Source organism: Otolemur garnettii, unplaced genomic scaffold (genome assembly GCF_000181295.1).
Source record: "Otolemur garnettii isolate 467f Iridium unplaced genomic scaffold, OtoGar3 scaffold00120, whole genome shotgun sequence".
NCBI classification, from domain to species: domain Eukaryota; kingdom Metazoa; phylum Chordata; class Mammalia; order Primates; family Galagidae; genus Otolemur; species Otolemur garnettii.
The window spans coordinates 5,803,457-5,828,485 of NW_003852515.1; the positions used below are offsets into that span (position 1 = coordinate 5,803,457).

General features: G+C 39.5%; 1 protein-coding gene across 1 annotated transcript in view; it reads right to left on the reverse strand.

Annotated features, from left to right (window-relative positions):
* WASF3 (WAS protein family member 3) overlaps positions 1–25,029 on the reverse strand; it is a 126,464-nt gene that overhangs the window by 1,808 nt on the left and 99,627 nt on the right. Inside the window, 8 exon segments of the mRNA XM_012810004.2 lie at positions 7–94; positions 2,133–2,500; positions 4,081–4,274; positions 4,276–4,348; positions 8,507–8,682; positions 13,142–13,259; positions 16,027–16,180; positions 18,765–18,899. Of these exon segments, the coding sequence (XP_012665458.1) occupies positions 7–94; positions 2,133–2,500; positions 4,081–4,274; positions 4,276–4,348; positions 8,507–8,682; positions 13,142–13,259; positions 16,027–16,180; positions 18,765–18,899 (1,306 nt within the window).

The following is a 25,029-nucleotide window of genomic DNA, read 5'->3' on the forward strand; positions in this document are numbered from 1 at the left end:
ATGCGCCTAGACAGGATCGTGGCCACATCGTTCCCAACTGGCTCCCGCTTGGCTTCCTGCTCACGCTGCTCCTGGACCTTTTTCAGCTGAATTCCTGGAAACAGGGCACATAGTTTAGAATCAAATCCCTTCACAAGTTCCAAGTTGAAGAGAGTTTCACGACCCAAAAATGTACACCAAACTTGTAACTTTTTTTTATAAAAAATTAATGTGTTAAAGTATTAAAAAGTTATAATTTCAGTATACATCAATACCAAGAAAGAAAATTCTAGAGCTGTGCTGTCCCAGATGGCAGCCGCCAGCTTAACATGTAGCTCTTTAAGCATAAATTGGTAAGTGTAGAGGCTACCAGCTGGGACAGTGCAGACTGGATCATTTCTACAACCATAGAACACCTGACTGGACAGCATCATAAGCCAAAATTTTGGAAACAGTTCTATACTACTAGCCCTCAGCAACCCTGAGAAGTAACTAAGAAACTTATTTCAACAACTATTGTTGGAAACAGATATAAAATACAATCATTTACTTTCTTCCTTAATAACAAAATAAGTTATCTGGTGATTTAATATTTATCCATTCATTTATTTAACTTTTTGTTTGGCAAAAATTTCAGATATATAGACCAACTATAAGACCAGTGGGAAAACATTCCCATAGACTCTATACCCAGATTCCCCGACTGCTAACGTCTGATCACATCCGATTCCCAATCCTTCTCTGTCATCCTCTGTCACACAAGCACACACAGACACTTTTCTCTGGACCATTTGAGGGTAACAACTGGCATGTAACATCCTTTATCCCTAAAATACTTCACATGTTATTTCCTTTAAAAAAATCAAAATCAGAAAATTATCACAAATATAACACTATCTACCCTACAAATATTATTAAAATTTTGCTAAGAGACTCACTGTAATGGCAAATGGAAAAAAATTCCTCAGTTCAGGATCCCAACTGGGATCACTATTGGTGTTTATGTTTTGTTAATGTCCTTTAATCTGGACAGTTTTTTAGTCTTCATGTTTTATGACCTTCCGTTTTTGAAAAATACATGCAGCTCCTGGGATACACCCTCCAGTTTGGATATATCAGATACTTCCTTGTGATTAGATCCAGGTTATGACCAACTCTTCCTAGGTGGGGGTTACATATGCAAGAAAAGCAAATCCAACATATTCTACCCGAAATTTGGTATCTGTGAGTGACCTATACCTCTGGGACTTTTTTCTTTGACAAAGTGTATCAATGACATTCAAGATATACAGAGAACCCTGGGGTCTTAAGGAAGGTGTGTGTGCCACACGTTGGGTCTGATTCACAGGCGTACAAGCAAAACACAGAAGCAACAAGACCAGAACATCTTCTGAAGGACGTCGCCAGCACTGACTCCTGGGCTGCTAAGCCTCTGTCCTTACTCCTTACTCACCTCCCAGTGAGACAACTACCTGTGACCAAGAGCCTGTGTAGTTCCCCACCATGCAAGAAGCTCTTGGAATAGTCCCAGATCACGTTGGTGACCCTCAACCGATCTGGGCTCTAACCTGGTTACAAATGAACAGTGTGTGCTGCAGGTTTTCACTGGGGGCTGTGAGGGAAGACCAAGACGGGTCCAGGCTCCCCACGATTCTACCCTAGATGCTCTGCTTCTCCATGCTTTGTGGCCTAGGGGTCAATATAAGACTTTCTTCTGACAAAAGGATTATGTTGTTAAATAAATGCTGAAAAACCACTGATAATGCATCAAGTTAGGACCATGACAAGTCCAGGACATGCTGTAGGTTATTTTTTAAAAACTACATCATCTTTCTTCATTTATACTTGTACCCTTATAGAGGAGACTGCAGAGAAGAGATCCAATTAATTAATTGGTCATCTCTGTTACTGGATTTCTGGTTTTTACTGAAGGATGGCTTCCTTAAATTCTGAATTCTTTATCATAACGAGTTTATTTTACACTGGCAAAACACATTATTTAAAAAAAAATTGAACAAATTGTTCTTTAACACTAACGAACAATTTAATGTAGAAGAAAGCAGGCACTTGAGACAACTCAGCTGTACCTAGTTCTTGACATAAAGACATCTCCTCCCAAGAGCAAGGCTGTGCATCTGGGGTGCTCTACTTACCCATCCGAATAGCAGCAAGGAGATCGCTCCGGGCATCACTAACTGGTGGCTGTGCAGGCTCCTGTCGCTTGGCCTCCGCTGCTGGGGGACCATGCATTGGGGAGGATGACAGAGAAGACCCCGGCCCAGGTGGGCCTGGTGGGGGTGGCGGTGGGCCTGGGGGAGGTGGAGCTGCAGCCAGGAGCCCCGTGGAGGGAGGGTGAGGAGGCCCTGTGTAGGTGGAGCCGGCTGGTGTGGGGAAGGAGGGCTGCACGGGGATCTGGAGAGGGCTGACAAAGGCAGTTTGTGCAGAAGGAATCACAGGGGGTGGTGGCGGTGGAGGTGGTCCTGATGGATTGTAATACTCAATTATCTGTGCTGGGAGCATCCTAAGGGAGAGAAGAAACACACAGAGTCACCAAAGGAACAAGAGGGTCCAGGCCTCTGAGTCCCGATACACCTCAGGGAGAGGCGTCCACAGCACAGATTGTCCCCTGAACTCAAAGGTTGGCAGCATGCAAACATCTACTCTCTGGGTCACTTATTTTTAGAGTTCTACATTATTCGTTATGAGGGAATTCAAGATCTTCTACGGAAATACACCAAAAGGAAGACCACTCCAAAAGTGAATTAATTTTCTGTGGAAAGCTAGAATAGGGTAATTGGCCATAGAGATGAGAATAGCACCAACACTGCTTCCTTTATACGGGGCACCTCACAGGTGGCTCACAAACTTGCCTTGTCAGGGTTCTATGGTCAGCCAGGTTAGGAAAATTCTGCCTTTAGCCCACCCCTCACGCCAGCTCCCTACATCCACAGTGCCCAGCAGAGTGTCAAAAGCCTTGAAAAGTCACACAGCTGAGAAATCTGCTGACGTCTATTTAGGCCAGTGGTTCTCAACCTTCCAATGCCTTCTAGTACTGTGACCCTTTAATACAGTTCCTCATGTTGTGGTAACCCCCAACCATAAAATTATTTTCGTTGCTACTTCATAACTGTAATTTTGCTACTGCTACGAATCCTAATATAAATATCTGATATGCAGGATGTATTTTCATTGTTACAAAGGGGTTGCAACCCAGAGGTTGAGAACTGCTGATTTAGGCAAAGGTTTTCCAAACCAACTGGACGACTTTCCAAACCAAGTTTCCAAAGCAACTGCACTCTTTGCCTGACAAAGCCTCAAAACACACTTTGGGAAGACTGACTTAGCAATGGCAGCTAAGAAACCTCCAGGCCAGTGTGCACAGGGAGATAACTGACAGCTGAGGGACGTACATTCAGAAAGGGGTCAGGGACACTTATCACTCTGGGTGGAAGAACACACATGTTAACCCAGATGCATGTTCAACTCTCCAGGCACTGAGTCTGCAGGGACAAACCCTTTAAAGATCAGTGTTATGCCACAAAAAGAGCCCAAACCTGCCTATCAGAATATACGTAGCTGCCTGTGCTGATGTTAGAAGTACCTTAATTCTACCTGACAGACCAGAGGCAAAATGATGTGTGTGCCAAGAGGTCAAGAAAGGAAACTATATGGCCAAGAGTTAAGACCCACAAGCTGCTTTACGTGGCTTTCTCAGTCGTGATCAGAGTTCTCTGTGATCCACCCAGGATGGGTGGAGATTCGTGAGGGTGTGGGACAGCTTCACAAAGTTACCGTTTCATCCTTTACCGATGCCCTGGCTTACAGCGCCACTCAAACACACAGAAGTCTGTGTGTAAGGACTGTGCGTGCCTGAACACAGACATGCACCTGAGATTTCACTATAATAAAAATGGGGGAGTGGTAGGGCACTATACCTACTTTATTTAACACAGAGTCTGGCAGAAGTACTAGTATCTGTGTCCAATCATTGACTATATTCTGGCCTCTACAGTATCAAAGCTAAAAATTCTTCTACCACATGTAGCAAGATCCCAAGTGCAAGAGCAAGCAGGGATTAGAGTACAAGGAATACCCATTTACCCATAGTCTGCTGGAGCCATCGGTGCGGAGGCCTGGGACCCCTCTGGGGCCTGTGGAGGAGGTGGGGGCGGCGGCTGCTGAGGTCTGTTTAGGGCCATGTGCCTGGCTGAGGCTGAGGGTGGCCGGTACTCATGCTCAGGCACCTGGCTTGCAGGCCCATGCGGCGGTGCATCACCAGCTGCGTATGAAGGGGTCGGCTGGCTGGGGGTGCAGAGAATGGTTGGGAGTAGCTGGATAAGAGTAATCCGTGACATCCGATGCATGGGACCTGACATTCCCGAAAAAGGGGTGGGAGAAATTTAAGTTAAAAATTTTCCTCCCACAGACACAAACATGTATTTGAATAAGAACACTGCCAATGCACAGATATCAGACATTTATTTCCTTTACTTTCAACTAGGTCTAGCCCCATGAGAGCTTCTGAGCAACAACATAATTACTATTTTAGTAGCAAGCCCCAGTGTTACATGGATTCAGATTCACAGCTTTGAAGTGAATAAGTCAGACAGATTGGCAAGCAGGAAACAGCAGAGCCTCATTTCACAGTATTTCAGCATACTTCTTCTCTAAGAGACGCTACAAGAAAAATTCCATTTAATTTAGAAACAGCATCTAAGATAGAGGATTTCAGTGGCAATGAAACTGACAGCATATAATTAGAAAAATATAGAATGGCAGGTGAACTAGATAAATATTAACAGTAAGAACAGAAAAAGAACATGAGAATGCAATACAGTCAATCATATTTTTCTTAAACAGAAAAGATGTATTTAACCAAACGAGAAGGAAGCAAGGCAGCGTGCTATGGAAAGGTCTTCTTTCCATTGTTTTTCTTGCACACACATTTGAGTGTGAAACTCTGAAAGAAATGGGAATCTCGTATTAGTGCAGCAGAGTTCAGAAAGCTGCTGGGACTCCAGCTGTGCCCTCAGGAGCAGAGCCAGGACTGTGAGTGAGTGTGACAGCCACGCAGCAGCGCCGGGGGCATTAGTAACAGTCACTCGCGCCTGCCCCCGGGTTACAGGACACATTGTCAGTAGGGGCTCACATCCTCTCAAGACAGCTGAAGCAGGGGCGTGGCCTGAGGCTGGGAAGCCAAAGAAAGCAAAATGACAAACCCTCTGGGCTGTCTGTCCTCTTTCGTGCTCCCTGCCTGCTCCAGGTTCTTTGCGTCACTCATAAACTCAATGCCCATTTTCCTTCTCTCCCACTCTTCTTTTCTCGTCCTGACTTTTCTCACATTTACTTGCTGGTTTCTGTTAGGGTTCAGCTTGTGTTTCTCTCTCTGAAGGAAATATGCAAACACACATTGGGGATGGGAAGGAGCCGGGGAGATGCAAACTGCATTTTGCTCTCTCTGGAGCTTCAGACAGTAGCCTAACTGGAGCACTGGGTGGCACAGAAATGCTTTCTAAATGAGAAGAGACTCATTGTCCCTCTTTTCCCTAACTGCAGTATAATAATAACTAATAACTCATTTTTCCTTCCCTAATTGCAGTGTGGATTCTAGATTATGTTGTGCGTGTGATTATGTCTTCCGAACGATGCAAACTGCTAGCTAGTGAGTTAAAAATGTTTTTCAGGGGGAAGAATCTGACCTGTATTTAGATTTAGTATATTTTAAAAATGTAACCATCTAAAAACTCATTGACAATGTGTGCCTGACTCCATGTGACTATGTGTCACTGTGTGCAAAGCTTTCTAAAGGAAACAAAGTCCTCTGGTAAGATACAGGGTGTTCCTCATGTGTTGGTGGCAAGGAACTAGACACCCCGTGGTGTAACTCGGGGTTGCTGACCTTGTTGAGGGGCTTGAGACAGCTTGGGCCAGGGAGTGGGGGGAAGCCAAGAAAAGGGGCTAGCCATGTAGGGTCAGAGTGGAGAGGAAATGCACGCCTGAGGTCAAGATTGCAGCAGGTGATGTCTAAAGGGTAGGGCTCTAATATGGGGAGGAGGCACAAGGACAGAGGAGAGAGGACTGGTCAGTCCAAGAGGAAAGGACCGAGGAAAAGGGGATGCCCACGGGTAGAGGGAGCAGAAGGAAATGGAGCCCCTTGCCGGGGGCAGGCAGAGTCCTGAAGCTTCATGATGATCAGTGACCACCTGTCACAGAAAAAGGCTCGGGACGGCTGCAGGTGACACTACAACCAGAAGAAATAAGTACACAGTGGACACTCAGTGGGAAAGTCACTGGATCCTCCCAGCGTTTGGGCGTAGACAGGCCAGCAGTGCTGGAGAACTGCGCCAGGGCCCAGGGCAAGGATAAGAGAAAGTAATAAGGGCGTGGGAGTGTGATGCCCCGAGGAATATGACAGAGCTGGTGATACAGAGGCAGCACTTCACCAGTTCTCATCTTAAACTCACACTTAGGAACAAGCCATTCTTAACGATCTAGAAAGAGAGAGAGTAAACATTTAAGATTATATTATGTGGGCTGGATTAAACTATGTCACTTATGTGAATGGCTTATATGCATGCCATGAGAGCTGACATCACATTCCCCTCCGCTCTGAATCTTGATACACTCAGACTGGGGATGCAGCATTAAAAAGCATGTTTCTAAATAATACTTAAAACATGAGATACAATTTTAAAAAGTCCTAACAAAGAAAACATAGCATGATTCCAATTTTTTAAAAGATAAAACACATGGTTCTTTAGAAGACTAAAGAGAAATAAACTGCAACAGACACAATGGTTGCTCTGCACGGAAGGATTAGGGACAATAAATATTTAACTTGAATTTTCTTCCATAATTTCCAGACATAAAAAGCAGGTCTTATTTTATAATTTTTAAAAAGTGACACACTTTAGTAAAATAAAACATAAAAATTGCAAAATTAAAGGATATAATCCAAGTACAGTGATGGGCCATGATCTGTTAGTGAATAATGTATGCAAATAGTAAGAGGCCATGATTTGCATACATTATGACACACAGCATGACACAAAAGGAAATTGTGAGGAAATAAATCTTAATTCTATTTGCTTTTTGAAAAGTAAGAGAAACGGAGATAATACATCTAAGCAACATAAACACAAAGGCAGAATACTAGGTAATCTGAATGACTATTAATTTATCCCCAATAAGGAACATTCTAATTTCAGATGCTAGAATGAATAGTAATCATTCAGCTAGGGAATCAAAAAATCCATTAGTTTTCCAACTGCATCTATTAAAAAAGCAGTATATACGAGATAAAAACAAAGTATATATTTCACATGAATAAACAATTACAACTAAATTATTTGGAAAAAACAAAAAGGCAAACTAACATCATAGGAGTTATTTTAAGTTCGTGTATTTCTCTCTACCCCCAAATCTATGAGAACTGTATCATCATTTGTACTTTCTACAGAAATAAATCCATGTTAAAATTCAAACTTAAGGCTAGAACTAAAGTAAAACTTCAGTAATTTTCTAGTATTTCACTTGTACTGAAAAATTATTCAGAACTTGCCTCCCGTCCTACCAATGACTTCGAGATCCTCCAGGTAGTAACACTTAAGGTACTAGAAACACCAAATGCGTCTTTCACTCAGCAACCACTCACTTAGCACCCTCTACATGTTACAGTTTGCGCTGGTCACTGAGGTTACAAAGGTAAAGAGAAAAAGCAAGGACACAGATACAACCCAAGGTCTAGGCCGTTGCTGTTTAGGAAATAATCTTCAATCACATACGTAAGACTTCTCTATTCAGTTTTTAAATGCTGATGGAAGACTGTGAGAGTTTAGAAAAATGGAAGACTACTTTACAAAAACAAAAGCAGGAAATGAACAAAAAGTTAACGTTGATTAGTCCGTTCCTATCATTCAATGCATCTTTTCTGTGACAACTGTGACCTACTGACCACATTAACTCACACCTGTAAGAAATATTTTTACTTAATTGCTAACAAACTTTTCAAGTAAACTCCGACAGAGTTCTTCTCCTGAAATTAGAATATATAAGTTATCTGAAGGAAGAAACAAATCTCTGTTTTGTTCATCACTTTTTCGATGAGGTCATCAAAAGAAACAATGAAGGTTTTCCCGAGTCACATTAGTTACTACCTACCAATCACGTTTAGCAAAGGAAATTCAACATCTCAAACTAAAGAGAAAGAGAAATGATTACTAAAACAAAAATTAAGTCATTGGTAGTTACCCCAAATTCAAAATCAGTGTTAAGACGACTATATCTAGATTAAATGAACATTTAAGTCACAGAGATTAATTTTAAAAAAAGGAACCAAATGTAAAATAATACTGCCTTAAAGTATTTCAAAGTCAAAATATAGATAACTTTTAAGGAGAAGTCTCAAAACATATTGTGGGCCGCATAAACCCCAAAGCCACTGTTGCATTTCAAATCACAGTAAAATCAGAAAGGACCCAGTGGCCCAAAGCATCAGGTCTGAGGGGGCTATGACACACACACACACCTAGTGTCTGGGGACAGGGATCCCTCGGAAGACGCTCCGTGGTACACACTCTGAGACAACCTGTTGTCGGGTCTAAGCTCTTTGTCATATGCCATCATATTCCACTCCTGGCGCCTGTTTCTGGCTTTTCTAACCTTTTTCACCTCACGGGTGGTGCCATCTATACGCTTTTGCTCCTGATGTCCAGGAAAAGAAAGAAAGCATGCCAAGACAGAAAGGAAAGGAAAACAGCAGGTTAAACGCAGTTATAATGAACAGGACCCAAGCCAAGACAAGAGACATTCGCATTTCTATTACCCTAATGTTAAGAATATTCTAAAGAAATAAAGTCTCTCACTCAACAGACTCAACAAAAATAACTCATACTTAGCTTTCTAACTAAAAAGCAACTGCACTAGAACTACAAAGGTTGCTTACCATTATTTTTGGTAAAGAACTCTCCCTTTCTTCTCTATCTGTATCATGGGTGGGACAGCTGGCAATGCCACACAGAGAAATCATTTCCCACCACCACACAATTTTGACTGACTCATTAACATGCAATTGTCTTTCAAAGAAAATAATTTAAAACATTCTATTCCTAATTTCTGGACAAATATTACAGAATATTTAAGCTAATCCTGCAACTAGCTTAATACAGAACAAAATTAAATTAAAAACTTACCTGCCCAAAGAGCCATTCTTGTTCCAGCCCTACTTTGCCAGCAAAAACGCAACTCAGTCAGTACTGAGGTCCCACAAAGGTACTTCTTTAAGGGGGAGCACAGTTATTTCTGTATTTGTCTATACATTTTTCCTGCTTCCCTCATCAGATTTTATAATCTTTAAGGATGAGAACTATGTGCCTTTATTTCCCAAACGTCCTTAATCTTGTTCTACCTCAACACTGTTTTACATAGAATGCACAGTAAGTGCTGGCTAAATGATCAAAGCCACAGCCAAGCTACAACCTCAGTTATGTCTCGGGCACTGATGACAAAGAAATAAACAAAAGCAGACATGTCTCTGCCCTCCTGGAGCTGGCAGTCCAGTAGGGAAGCCTACAAGAGGACATAAATGTACAATTATAAAATGTGGTAAAATATTATGTATTTATATTTTGAAATATAGTTACACATTTTATTATCTATTTTAAAATACTTATATACTGTTATATAAATATTTTATATCTGTATATTTAAATACATTTATATATTTAAACATACATGTATATATGTAAAACGCTATCTAGTCTGGAAGTCAGGATGTATTCTGGAATGACTCTGAGACAAAGCATGAGTAGCACTAATTCTGTAGAGGAGCATGAATCAGACACATGCCACAGGAGAGGGCGGATGGTGCAAGAGTCCTAAGGACAAGGGACAGCACTGCATTAGGAGAAAGGAAAGAAGGTAAACATTAATGGAGGTGAATGGCCCAAGATCTAAAAGGTAGGCAAGACCTTGAAGGCCCAGCTCTATGTTGCAGAAAATAGAGTGAAAAGGGAAAGATAGGGACCAATGAGAAAGTCACTGCGGTGGTCTAATGGGAAGATAGCAGGTGGCTCAGGATATAGTGAGGATGGAAAACAGGACTGTTTTCAGAGGTACTTGAGAGGCTTTGGTAATGAATCAGCAAAGGATGTAAATATGAATTCACAGAAGATATAGAAATGAAGAAATATCTGTACATCAGTATGGAGACAAGGACTGCAGTATTATAATAGCAGCAGTAACAGGTAAGTAATTTCTGAAGCATTTATGCTTTGGAATAGGGCACAACTATTAACAAGAATGAAATGCATTAATAAAGTCAGCATGTATGCATATTAAGTCTTGTATAGTCCATGTATATAAAAAAGTACTTTGTAAAATTCGTATGCATATATTTATGAATGTGTACAAGGTCTACAAAGATACATACCAAATTGTTAATGGTCGGTAGTTACTCTTAGGGAGGGGAGTCTCTTTACTTCCTTCAGTGCTAGCTGAGCATCTTACAACTAGCGTATATTGTTTGTATACTTTTAAAAACCAAAAAAAAAAAAAAAAAAAAAAATGAAGGCTGTAAGGAAGATTTTACGGTGATTCCAAAATGCATCCTGGTTAAGAACCACTCTATTAAAATATTTAATGACTATTACCTTTACTTTGTAAAAGATATAAGACATATGCTGACATATTTAGGGTTTAAGTGTTATGATATTTATAACTTTCTTTACAACAGTTTAGCCTCTAAATCTATCAATCAACATATATAAAGACACATAGACACACACACATGTGCGCACTCAAGCCAACTATGACAAAATATTAACAATGACAAATCTATACACTGGCTATAATGGCCTACATTAAAATCCCTAGAACATGCCAAACTGGTTCCTTGACTCGGAAGCCCACCCAGCTGCCTCATCTTCCCCCAACCCCAGCCCCCTTCCTTCCTACACCCTCTCTCTATTTAACTCCCATCATGTATCCTCTGCATTTCAGCTTGTGGGGCACCTTCTTAGAAGTTCTTCCATGACACTCCACTCCATGTGCACTGTCACCCTGCCAGGTCAGCTCACTTACAAAGTCCTGTACTATTCCTTCACAACACTTATCAACAGTGCCAAGACATACTTAAACTTCATACTTATTTGTGTAAATATTTTTCAATGTTTTTAAAGTATCACACTAAAGACAATGAAGTTCAAACACAATAGGTATTTTTATCTCCAAATTTTCTAAAGTTATTTTTCCTTCAGATTTGTCAACTGAAAACTGAATATGACTTAGATTTCTAAAATCCTGGGAAATGGAGAATATCTGACCTCATCCATTATTCCTATATGAAGTAGACTTTTGTTAACATTTTGAAACTTCTCTACCTCTCTCTGCATTTCAGGTGCGTATTTTTTTTTTGAGACAGAGTTTCACTATGTCGCTCTCAGTAGAGTGCTGTGACATCACAGCTCACAGCAAATCTCAAACTATTGGGCTTAAGCAATTCTCTTGCCTCAGCCTCCCAAGTAGCTGGGATTACAGGTGCCTGCCACAACATCCAGCTAGGGTTATGTGATTATTTAGTGTCCATGTCTCCCCCTACTACTGTAATCTCCATGAGGATACTAATCTTGATTTTTTCTCTATCCCTGTCTACCAAGGACTTAGAAGACATTTAACAAAGAATGATTATCTAAATGAATGAAAGAGAAATTACTATCAGATTTTCAGGTGTTTGAGAAATGAAGAATGTGGAATGAGATAAAATAGCCAAGGAAATGACAAATGGTTTTAAAGACACAATAGGTGTGGATAAAGCTATTTCCCCTTCAAGGAGAATAGAAGAAAAATGAAGTATTTTTGCCAAAAGTATCTCTAAGAAGGCCCTTTAAAAGGACAGGCAAGTTAAGAGGGTATTCTTAAAAAACCTGGTGTTTTTTCCTTTACTATTAAAAAACGTGCATATTAAAACAAACATGGCTTAAATATTACTTTTCTTTTGTTGCAGTTTTTTTTTTGTTTGTTTGTTTGGCTGGGGCAGGGCTCAAACCCGCCACCCTCAGCATATGGGGCTGGTGCCCTACTCCTTGAGCCACAGATGCGGCCCAATATTAGTTTCTTTTCTGTTCAAAAGATCAGTATCTTTCCTTCCCCACTTAAATACTTTGTAAAACTCCACAATCTTTCCAAGATCTCCCAATTAAATTTCCCCAAGCCATGAGCACAAAAACAGAGTGTAAATAACCAAGTCCTTGGAATCCCTTCCCAGAATGCAGTAGTGGTAATAATACACCTGCATAGTCTGTTTTCATGTTTCCTTAAAATCTGTTTCAAATTCTACTCCATCTCAAACTGTCACTCCTGATGGGCAATACATCTAAATGCCTCAAAACCTTAAGGCCATCCACTTGACAAGTGCTAATAAGCATTTCTCCTAACTACTAAAGATTCTAATATTTTTCATGTAAACTAGGTGCTCATTTTAAAACACAGCTGACATATAAAAATACTAGTTAATACCTGCTCTTAAAGAATTATTCTTCTCAATGACTTAGGTCTAATTTCTGGGCCCCAAAAGGAAGAATTTTCAAAACCTGAGTGGGCTTTTCCTTCCAAGACTGCTCTAACCCAGATGTTCTTCCACTTTCAGATTTGCAATTTTCTTGCCTACCACTACACTCTCCAAAAGGGAGGTTCACTGTCCGTAAATACTATTCCCTGAACATGCAGATCACACATGCTTCTCAATGCATAGAACATCTCATCAATGACTTAACTACAGGTAGGTGGCGACCCAACACTTAACTACTTTTTGTCAAAAAGACAAAAAGCACATCATCATGTCTGATACGAATGTTCACTGCCTTTATGAAAATCTGAAAGAGCAGGAGGAGAAAAGTTATAAAACTTGGTTATGAAAAAACTGAAATTTTAGCCACCACTTTGTTAAAGCAAAACAAGTAGAGAACAAATCAGATGGTATTTACTGAAAATATTATTACTATCTGAGATTGAACTGTCTCGATCTTCACTGTGAAAAATGCAACCTCCAAAAAAACTTCAGCACTAAAGCCAACATCTTGCCCATTTAAATAATGTATTGGTTTATTTCTAAGCATGAATCCATTAAGAAATTGATATGCACATTTCCCATACTGAAATTACTTACCTTCTGACGCCTTTTCTCTTTCCTCTTGTCTTCAGTGTCTTGTAGCATTTTTTCTTTCCAGAGGTCAAAGAAATAGGAAGGATCAGTATAGAACTTCAGCCCGTCCTTCTTATCATCTCTAATAATCAATGTATTAACAGGAAGGGAAAATAAAAAGACTGTCAGATACTTTTTATGTCTAGGTTAATTTTAACATGGGATCACAGAAGATCTACATGGGACATCTTAACTGTCTTATACATTAAGTTTCTAAATTTTCTTATTTGAATAAAGTATGAAAATGCACAAGGACGGCAAATCTATTCTAGAATAATTAGGTTAAAAATACTCTTGCATATTTAGAATTAAGTATGGAAAATGGTTCACCCCCCCATCACAAAATGGCTCATAAAGAGCAATTTTTAACAACTTCAATTATTTCAGGAAATGTTATGTTTATTCCAACGGGGTATGTGACACAGAGATGGACGGATCCTTAGCGCACACATATTCATTTCTACTCTGTAGCTTCAATATTAGGATAAAAATTAATCAATACTTCTTCTCAATAAGGTTTGCCCAACACCCATAAATCTAATAAGGAAAGAAGCTAAATGTTTATGGGGTATAAAAGTGATGAACTGTGTGTTTTCAAAGTGGAAGAAACCTACAGAGAACTTCATTCACCTGCAGGGACTTCATTTAAAGAACTGCTGCAGTTATGGTGGGCAAAGCATATTTCAAATCTTCATAAAATACTCGCTTATCATAAAACCAATAAAGCTGCAAATAAGGATCCAAAGTTGTCCTACGCATCAACAGTAATATTCAAAGTAATCAAAGTAAAGCTCTATTAACATTTTTAAATAGTATTTGGCCTGTAGACTTCTCTCAAGACAAAGTAGAAATTTATATTTCAATTTAGTATTTGAACAAGTCATTTAAGGCGCTTAAGAGAAACAGAATGAATTAAATGAGTATAGGAAAGAGTTTATGCCCAGTCAGAGAAAGCTAACTGAATAACTCAGGAGAAAAACAAAAAAGGTCTGTCCTCAGAGCGCCTGAAACGCCATCTCCTAGTAAGCTTCTCGGCATCTCAGACTAAGGTGGAGGATTCTACAGGATTATTCTAGTCATTGAATCCAATAATCACTAACAAGCCAGTAACTCTATACTTTAACTTTTAATTATTTAAAAACTTTCCTTTCTAATTAATAAGCAACTTGCATGATAGAGATTTTATTAATAACATTGTAAAAGAGAATGTTTCCCTAAGATATAAGGCCTTGAATGTAGGCAAAGGTATAAAAAAGCTATAAAATTTAAGATGTATACAATGTACATTCCTTTTTTTAAAAATGGAATTAGAACTTCATATAATGTGTTGTACCTCCTATAATAAGACAGTGTTGCGGCAGTATCTTATTTATGTTCAGATGCAAAAGCATATGTGTTTTATATGACCCAAATATTGTCATATTCACGAAATGCGGAGCTAACACTGATATTCTTAAACATACAGTTAAAAAGTCAAAGATATGCTTTATTTTCCATAAGACTGAACATACACATATTATAGTACATGGCTATGAAAATCAAATCATCTGTTTAATGCAATTAAAATTTGTAAATCAACACAACCAAATACTTAATCATGATCCTGACTAATCAAATGTAAGTAGTTCACTGGGTTTTCTGGGGTTTTCCCCTTTAGAACAGAAATTTTAATGAAGCTTCTTAAGTAATGCCAGGTAGGAAAAATTTAATAGCCTCCAGAAAAGAATACTTGTTACACAAAAATGGTATGGCATCTTGCTCCTCTCCCATTACAGGGTCCATGTAGTCTCTTACAGTATTTCAAAGACCACCTCCCTGTCCACACAGAAAAAAGGGACATGGTTTGAATAGTTCTTTACTTGCAGAGATATAAGACAGGGTAGCTCCAAACATTTCTTTGTAGACCCTCAGAAAGTACAGGAATTCAGATCAACAAAAAGCCTGGGCACTGTCCCTGAGGGCAGGATCATTAAGAGGGCAGTAATGGAAGGGGAGACCTCAGGAGCTTCTGACAGGACATCACTGGTAGAGCTGGCCCTGTGGCAATGAGGACCATAGGCCACCACAGCTTGTGCTGTCACAGGCTGAAGGATGAGCTCAAGAGGAGGACTCTGAGATGAGGAGAGGAACAGGATGTACCACAAAGGATGATAAGACAGAGTGTAAGAAAGAGAGACAGGCCAGGAGGTGACGCAGACATGGGTAGAAAACACTGATGTGGGGGAGGCAGGAAGGGTGTTTTTAAAAGGCATTTTTAGGTAGTCTCTTCTTCATATTAAGTTTTTTGCACTATTTATTTTCCATTCTTTTTCTTGGAAAATGGGTCCTAATAATGCATCCCACATTTTACAGTAACATAATTAATTTGCTGACTATATTTCATGCTTAAAAACCCCCAACACTGCAGAATACATTCTTTTGAATTAAATAACAAATGTCTCTGCAGAGCTGAAATGCAGAGACAGGCATTTTGCAGCATTAGAAGTGAATTATGCAATTCCTTTAAAATTGACTTTGTGAGCAATAACGACATGACCACATGTAATACTATTATAAAATATACTCATTTCTCATTAAGATAGCTACATCTAAAAGCTAAAATTAGAGCTCACACTTTTCTTGGTAAATGTATCTACATTTTGAAGTATTAAAACCTTAATAACTCTGTATCGATGGCTAATCTCATTATGTATCATAATGCAATTATTATCTTCCAAGTTTGAAAGATAATAACTTGAACCCAGATGAGCCTTCAAAAATGTTCCCACACAATGTACCAGCACCTTCCCAGCTCTGCCCCTAGTTCCTGACCTGTACTGAAAAGGCTCTGGGCACAAAGGGAGCCATACCTATATGGTGTCAGGATGTTCAGAGGTGGTGGCTTATCACTCTGGTTGTAAATGTCAGCAACAGGATTAGGAATGCTGTTCTTTGAAACCACCTGCTGGTCTTGGACTGTGGAACTTTTGAAAGCTTTTTTCATGTTGATATCCTGTAGTGACACTATTTAGAGAAAAGTCCCCCAGTTGAGTTATACAGAAAAAAATCTTAGCTGTTTAGAAATAAGTACCAATTAACTCACAATCATAAACACCTCCCAGAATAACCAAATAATGGATGTTTTCACTGAAAACCCATGCTTAAATAGCATGTGCATTCCCTCCCTCTTAGAGATAAGTTATCTCTGAAATGAGGTCAAATCGCAGCTTTTTTTCTTTTATAGCAATCTAATTATTTCATTGAACCTGGTATTAGAGCATCATTCTTTATTTAAATAGCACTTCTCAGAAACCACACAGGAACATAGTTATGTGTATAAAGGGCATGTAAATATGTATCTGAGTACCCTAAGGAAAACACCAGTTAGTAGTAGTTTAAATATAATACATGTGGGAAATACTTCTGCAAAAATCATCCAAGAAACTGATATTAAGGAAAAATGGCAAAGCTTTTCAACACACCAGTCCTAGAAATTAAGCAGCTTGATCTATGATATAAAATAATAGTAAGGAGTCGGTAATCACAGTTGGGCATAGTTCTTTGTTGTGTTTGCACAGCACTTTACATTTATTAATTCATCTGACTTTCCTACAAACTTTTGAGGTGGGCAAACTAATACTGTTAACCCACCTACTCAGCCACTGCAGCTGCCACTCAGGCATGTTAAGTTCCCAAGATCTCTCTGCAAAACAATGGCAAGGCAGAGATATAAGGCAGATTTCTTAACTCCTAGGCAAGAGTTTTTTCTACTCTAACAGCCACCTCAAGGAAATGAGGCGAAATCCTGATCAGAAAGGGATTTTAAAGATATGACATGTACGGACAAATCTCATAAAATTTAATCTCCAGATTAACTGTTTCCAGGGTAAGATTTATCATAAGCATTCCAGTTGCAAGAGCTAACAAAAAGCTAGAAGCAAGATGAATAAATATTAAAAATCACTTGCGATACTAATTTGAAAGTAAATGTTTAAAATGTTAAGAATTCCTTATCTGAATGGACCAGGTAGTTAAATTTTTATTTTTAATTAAAAACAAATTTTAAAAATATAATTTAAAAGACTATGTCTTTAGCTTCCTGCTAACTGAAAATCAGTAAGAACGTTCACAATGTATATTAAAATTTCAATGTTCTACATTTTTTTTGTAATTCACTAATTTAATTCTGACCTTTGAAATAGATCTGAACATAAGCAAACATATCTTTTTAAAACAATGAGGTATAAATTTCACAAATAACTAATTTAAAAAAACAAATAAAAGCAGGCCAGAGCATGGCGGCTCACACCTGTAATCCTAGTACTCTGGGAGGCTAAGGAGTTTAAGAGCAGCCTAAGCACCACTAAAAATAGAAAAAATTATCTGGGTGTTGTGGAGGCTCACTAGAACCTTAAGAGTTTAAGGTTGTTGTGAACTGAGCTGATGCCACAGCACTCTTGCCCTGGGCATAGATCAAATGAATGAATGAATGTTTGATTTGTTGCCACTACTACTACACAGATGTACTGCAAAAATCAATGTTGAGATTTTTTTTTTTTGAGAGAGAGTCTCAAGCTGTCGCCCTGTGTAGAGTGCTATAATGTCATAGCTCACAGCAACCTCAAAGTCTTGGGCTTAAGCGATTCTCTTGCCTCAGCCTCCCAAGTAGCTAGGACTACAGGCACCCACCACAACACCCGGCTATTTTTTCTCTATAGTTGTCATTGTTGTTTGGCAGGCCGGGGCTGGATTCGAACCTGCCAGCTTTGGTGTATGTGGCTGGCACCCTAGCTGCTGAGGTTCCAGCACTGGATATTGAGATCTTTTTAAAGCAGCAAGAGAAACTGTAATTACCATTATTTAAACAGTAAAGTCAAATCTTAACCTGAATATTTTTGTCCAAGTAAATATGAAGTGATATATCTCATACTTTTTTAGTGTATTTTTCAAGCCCAATTTCTCAGCCTTTCATTCAAGAAACTAAAAGTAAATTTTTTTTAAAGGAATTGCTAAACAGTCTGGATTTTATTGAAACTCACACAATTTTATGAGGTCTCATCAGTTAACTACACAATGCTTGTCAATATTAACATTATTTGAAAACCTGAAACTTAAAGGCCTTCATTAAATGCTATTTCTGAGAAGGTTAATAAAAATTTTAAAAAGCAGAATCTTTGTGATTTTTTTTCAGGCATCAACCCAAATGAATATCAGGTCGAAGGTTTTGGTCTGTCACACAAAGTGTGTATATTATCTTCCCTTTGGGCTGGAATATATATTTGAAGTGATTCTGTGATTTTTAGGTAAGAAAGTACTTTTGAAATAACTACTAGTAACTTAAACTAAGACTTAATACTGAATGCATTTGAAGTCTTTAAAAGAAATACAATACAATTGTAATTTAAGAGTATGAGGCAGATAAGATATGAATCTTTTTAACACTTATTAACCCGAAGTTGTTGGTTTTCCCTCTCACTATTCTTCTAGGAATAGACAAGATGAAATATCAGCATACTACCCCAAGGAAGAAGCGGTAATTACACTGCAATTAATTACTACCATCTTGTCAACATCACTTCTAGCTCACTGCTTTCCTGCAATTACCTACCCTCTTCCACCGTTGAATCCAGCTGGGTAACTTTGACAGCAAGGCGATCAATTCTGTCTTGAAGAGAATTTGCTCTGATGTAGAAGTTGTTAGCCTCATTAAACAACTCACCAAATATGTCTTCAGCATGTTTGCCTATAGAAGAGAATGCATGAAGAAAGCCATCTGTCAGGGAGCTGATGAAGCGGCCCTCACACATCCTCACCAGTGCTTATTCCTGTCAACACCCACGATTTTGTGCAAATGAGTATGAAAATCCAACAACACAGACCAAGGCTGTTAGAGTATTATAAATATATTAGAGATAGTCATGTAAATCGGAAATTGATCCAAAGTTGTAGAATTTTTAAATATCCCAGATAATATAGAATCGTTATTGCTACATGAACCATCACGTGTTTACCATTAAACACAACTTTTTGGGAAACAAACTGAGCTCTCATTTTGCGTGCTTTAAGTATAAAAAAATCGCAGGTACTATACTTTCCTTTTATTCCTCAAGATAATTCAACAAATCACACTGGCCTTTAAATTTAGAATTGTATCTCATTCACAGCAAAAACCATGTATCTCATACTGTGCCTGATGCTTCCCAATGCCATTACATTCTTCTAACTAATACTTGAAATCTAGGTATACAGTGCTGACTTTGGCACTCCCTAAAAACTGATAATTTGAATTCAGTTAAATTTTCCCACATAGCTCCCTTCTACAGTCTTGTGAGTGCTAGGTATAACCCCTACTTTTCTTTAAATGTATTGAACATTTCGGAAATTTTAACAAGATTTCCAGATTCTAACACCATTCCTTTATTCATTCAACAAATACTAAGAGCTGCCTGCAAAGCACACTTTAACTTCTCTGACACAGATACCCACCACTTCTATTTTTGTTTTCATTTTCTATCTGTTTATTGCTCAAATGATAAAGAGAACTTGAACATTCCAGGACAAAAACTCCACTGGACAAATAACCCTAAAGTTTTTGTTGTGCTTTATAGTTTGTATGTTGCTCTCATCGGCACTTTCTGTACTCTCTGCTACCATCCTCAGGGCTGTGAACTCTGTGAGAGCCCACTGTTTAGGAGCCACATGTCCAAGTTTTAGCCCCAGCCCTGTACATTGCCACCCACACACACTTATTCAATGAATGAGTGAGTGAGCGAGCCAGGGAGGTAAATGTTTTCATTTTCTAGATGACTAAACTGAGGATCAGAAAGGTGATCTGTCCAAATCCCATGGATATTAAGTGGCAAAAATAGATGAAACAAAAACTTGGCTGTGTAACTAGTTGTCTACTTTTATCTTATAAAATTTTCTTGGCTGAGGCTTTGCACCTGTAGCATAGTGGATACAGCATCCGCCACATACACCAAGGCTGGTGGGTTTGAATCCAGCTCAGGCCAGCTAAACAACAATAACTGCAACAAAAAAACAGCCGGGCATTGTGGTAGGTACCTATAGTCCCAGCTATCTGGGAGGCTAAGGTAAGAGAATTGCTTAAGCCCAGGAGTTTGAGGTTGCTGTGAGCTATGGTGCCACAGCACTCTACTGGAGGTGACATAGTGAAACTCTGTCTCAAAAAAAACAAAAAAACAAAAAACCTTTCCTGGCTGAAAGTCAGTAACTTTCATAAATTATTTCAAGAGATATACTTGATAATTTCTTATCTACTTAATGTAATGGATTAAAATATTTTACTGCTTAAATGGTTACTCCCAGATCCTGGGTAAGCATTTCTTATGAATTTAAAATTAATATAATTTCATAGATTCTAATTGTGGAACTGTCTTAACAAGAGGAATTTCCTTAGAAAATAAGAATGAAGAAATCAATAAACACATCTTCTAACCCCTACCAAAAAGGGGGGAGGGAAAACCAGATTTCAGTTTTCAGCTAAAGCAGTAAATTATTTCTCTGAAAGCCCAGTATTCACAGCATGGTTTTCCAGGTTCGCTTATAATTCTGTCAACAGTTTCTACTCTCACAATATGGAAAATTGTTCCACAAAGGCAAAAGAATACATCTTCCCCAAATGCTGTATGTTTTTAAACAGGTAACTATATATGGCATCCAGAATTAATGTGTGTTTACTGCCTAATGAACTATTTCCTGAGTCCAGACTTGTGTACCTAATTAGCTACCAAACATCTCCATGTTGAAGTCTATTAAGAACCTCAAACCCTGTACACAAATATGAATTCCTTTCACCTTAACTCCAACGTGCACCCACATTGAAAGGTATCAACCAAAATGAAGCCCAGGCAGAAATGCTGTCATCTGCAATCACTGGCTCCCTCTCCAGCTAACTGAACACCAAATCTTGTTCCTTCTCTCCCTACAATACATTATCTCAGACCCTCCCCTTGTTTCTCTCCTGCATTGCATCAGTAACTCTGTTTTTTCCGCTTTTAGACTCACTTCCCACCCCCAATCCATTCATCACATTACTGCCAAATGAATTTTCCAACAGAAAGGGCTGACGGTGCTGTTCCTATTGAAGAACTTAATTGCTCCCCACCACTGCAGGATAAAATCTAATAAGCCTCTCAGCCTCACATGGAAGGCATCTCATTCCTGCTCTCTTCATGCTCCAAGCAGAATAAACAACTTGCCACCCCTTCCCCTGCCTGGCTTCTCACACTCGCTCTGCACCCTCAGCTTCAGCCACCTTCGCCCTTTTTCCTACGATGATAGCTGACCTTATCAAGCTATGCCACTCACTGTGGCAGACCAAAGCCTAAGTGTTTTACCTACTTATTCTTTCCTTACAAATCTGCTAGGACCTCAGTCATCTTAAGCGTGACTGGTATTTTTGTTTTGTATATCTAGAAAGTAAATGAACTAAAACAAAAATAAATTTAAAAAATAAAGACTAAAATCCCTCTCACCACTTCATACCCATAAGTATGCTTACTACTAAAAAAACAGGAAAGTGTTGGTGAGGCTGTAGAGAAACCAGAAACTGGACACAGAATTACCGTATGTTCTAGCAATTTCACTTCTGGGTATGGGAGAGTGTGTGTGTGTGTGTGTGTCGATCTCCAAAAATGTAACTGCACGCCCATGTTCCCAGAAGCATTACTCACAACAGCCAAGAGGGGGCAGCAACCCAAGTATTCATCAGTGGATAAATGTGTAAACCAAATGTGATATGATGTACAATGGAATTTTATTCAGCATTCAAAAGAAATTCTGACATATGCTACAACACAGATGAACCTTGAGGACATTAACCCTGTCATAAAAAAAACATACTCCATGATTCCACTTACATGAGGTACCTAGAACAGTCAAAATCAGTGAGACAGGCAATAGAATGGCAGTTGGCAAGGGCTGGGGAGAAGGGGGAATAGGGAGTTGCTGTTTAATGGGGGCAGAGTTCTGCAAAATGAAAACCGTCTAGAGATCTGTTTAACAACAATGTGAATGTATTATAGTTAACAGTACTTACTGGACCTAGGACGTTTGTCCCCTCTAAATCTCAAGTTGAAATTCTATCCTTGATAATGAAGCTGGGGCCTGTGGAAGGTGTTTTGGTCCTAGGAGTGGATCCCTCATGAATGGATTAAGACCTCCTTCAGTGAGTTCTCCCTCTATTATTTCTCCTCTGTTTTTTTTCCCCAACAGAGCTGTTTGTTAAAAAGAGCCCAGCCCGTCCCTCCCCTCTCTCGCCACATAATCTCTGGGCCACCTCGGGAATCCTCCCCTTCATTGAAAAAGCCTGAGCGCCCTCACTAAAAGCTGAGCAGATGCCAGCACCATGCTTCTTGTACAGTCTGAAGAGTCATGGACCAAATAAACCTCTTTTCTTTATAAATTACCTAGCCTCAGGTACCTTTATTGAAAAAAAAAAAAAAAGAACTGCACAGCAACACAAAACAGACTAACATTAAAAGTTGTTTACTAAATGTTAAGTTATATTTTACAATTAAAAACCTTTTAAAGCTTAAAAAGAAATTCATAAAAATGTAGCATTCTGAATTGAAAAAATTCTCTCCTCTCCCTTTCTCAGACCACACTCTTTTGTCTCCTCCCCTAGCAGGGAGCTTCCTCAGAGCCCCCCAGCCGCTGTGCCCTACGGTGGCCCTGCCTACCATCCTGATCCCTGCACCAGTCTGCCACTGGCCAGCTGAGAGCCAGCTCCTCCTGCAGCTTCCTCCCTTCCACACTGGAAAGTTCCCGGGAGCCCAGCGCTCAAGGTCTTAGGCTTTTTCTCTTGTTTAACAGTTCTTTTCGCTACTTAAAAAAAAAAAAAGCTAATTATTTCTGCTTCTAAACCTAGTGTTTTAACATTCCCAAGAACTCCACTTTTAAAAATTACTCACACACAAAAAAACTACGTGTTAAATATTCCAACCTCTTCTCTATCAGCATTCACTTGGGCATCTCGTCTAGTCTAATGGTTGTAAACACTCCCACTATCCTGATCTCCCCTAAATTTCTGTTTCCAGATGGATCTCTTTCTGAAAGGCAGACTCATACTTAGTAGATCAAACTCCCTACTATACAACATCACTTGGGTGCCTGCAAGTCCAATAACCCAAAGTTAGCCTCCCAGAACAGAATTCCTCATTTCCTCTCTGAAGCCTACCCTCTTCCTGTCTCTCCCCACCCGTGGAAAGTGCCAACTTTATTCTTCCTATTGCTAAAGCCACAGACCTGGTGTCATCCTCTCATTCACCCTCACCCATGCCAGCCCTCCAGCAACCTCTATCAGATATTTATGTTTTCAGAATGTATCTGGATTCTGACCTCTCTGAACCACCTCCTGGATCCCCCCCTGCCCAAGTCACAATCACCTCTCCCGTGGGCTCCCTGCCCCAGGGTGAGTCTCCCAGCTCCCCTCACAGATACTCAGTTCACTCTCAACCTGGTAGCCTCAGACATCTTGTCAAATCTCATCTCAGATCTGGTTACTCCTCTGCATTTCTGAAGCACTTCCAAATGCCTTGCTTTCTCACACAGAATAAAAGCCAAGGGCCCTGTGACTGCTTGTAAGGTCCTACATGATCTACCTCTATTTACCTTCTGCTGCCCTCTCCCTACTTAATCTCAGACATGCTAAGCATACCCTCTCTCCCCAGGCCTTTGCACTTCCAGTCCCTTCTGCCGGGACCATTTCTGCCCAGAGACTCACATGGTTTCCTCCTTCATCTCATCCAGCTCTATACCCCAGTGTCACCTTCTAAGTGAGACTTTCTCTAGCAACCCTAGCTGAACCACATCACCTCACCACACATAATCCTTATCCCTCCCTGCTGTATGTGACTCCTTAGCACTTATCACTGTGCAACAAATCATGCACTTTATGAATTCACCCTGTTTCTTGTGTGTCTCCACTAGAACATATCCACAAAGACAAGGATTGCCCCAGCTCTGCACACTGCTTCATCAATTCTCAATGTCTATAGCATGTCTGGCTTAGCACAGGTACTCAGAAAAGATTCTGGAATAAACGAATAAAAACAAATTAACTGAGTTGTCACCTAGTTAACTTAGAATGTAGACTGGGGTCTACAGCAGATGCCCCATCTGTGCTGCGACAGTTTACCCTGGCTTAGGACTTGCCAGATAACTCCAGCCTTGTCGGTATTCACCTGAGCTCTGAGGTATAAGCTCTGTCTCTTCCCTCTGCATTGCCTGCGTGGAGTCATGCACAACAAAACACACATGGTATATACTAGTGTTTTCTTGTTAATAAGTATACAGCCAACAAAGGCTCCCTGCTTAAGGAAGTCTGGGAAATGCTGAACTACAAAGATTAAACATTCAGCTCAAAATCATTAATAGGCTGATGTGCACTGGGAATCAGATGAGACTTATGTGTTTTCAAAGAGACTGGTCCTGGAAACCCCTAATAACATCTTTCAGATCTACTGTTTCATGGAATTCACTTGGGGAATGCAGGGTAATTTGTAGACAAGCACCATGTTCCAAATACTTCATGTACAAGGCTATCAGTTCTTTATTTCTGAATGTCTAGCACTGTCAAAATGAAACTATCTAATGTTTGTCTTTCTACTTGACCATTCATAGTTTAAAATAAATTATGCACACACATATTCCAGTGAAACTCTAAAAACTCCCTTCCCCTTCAGCTACGCAGAAAACTAATTAATAGGGACAGCACATATCAATCACCAATATGGGAGCGAAGGCCATAGATAGATAGATAGATAGATAGATATAGATACATACATACATACATATATATATTTTTATTTATTTATTTTTTTGAGACAGAGCCTCAAGCTGTCGCCCTG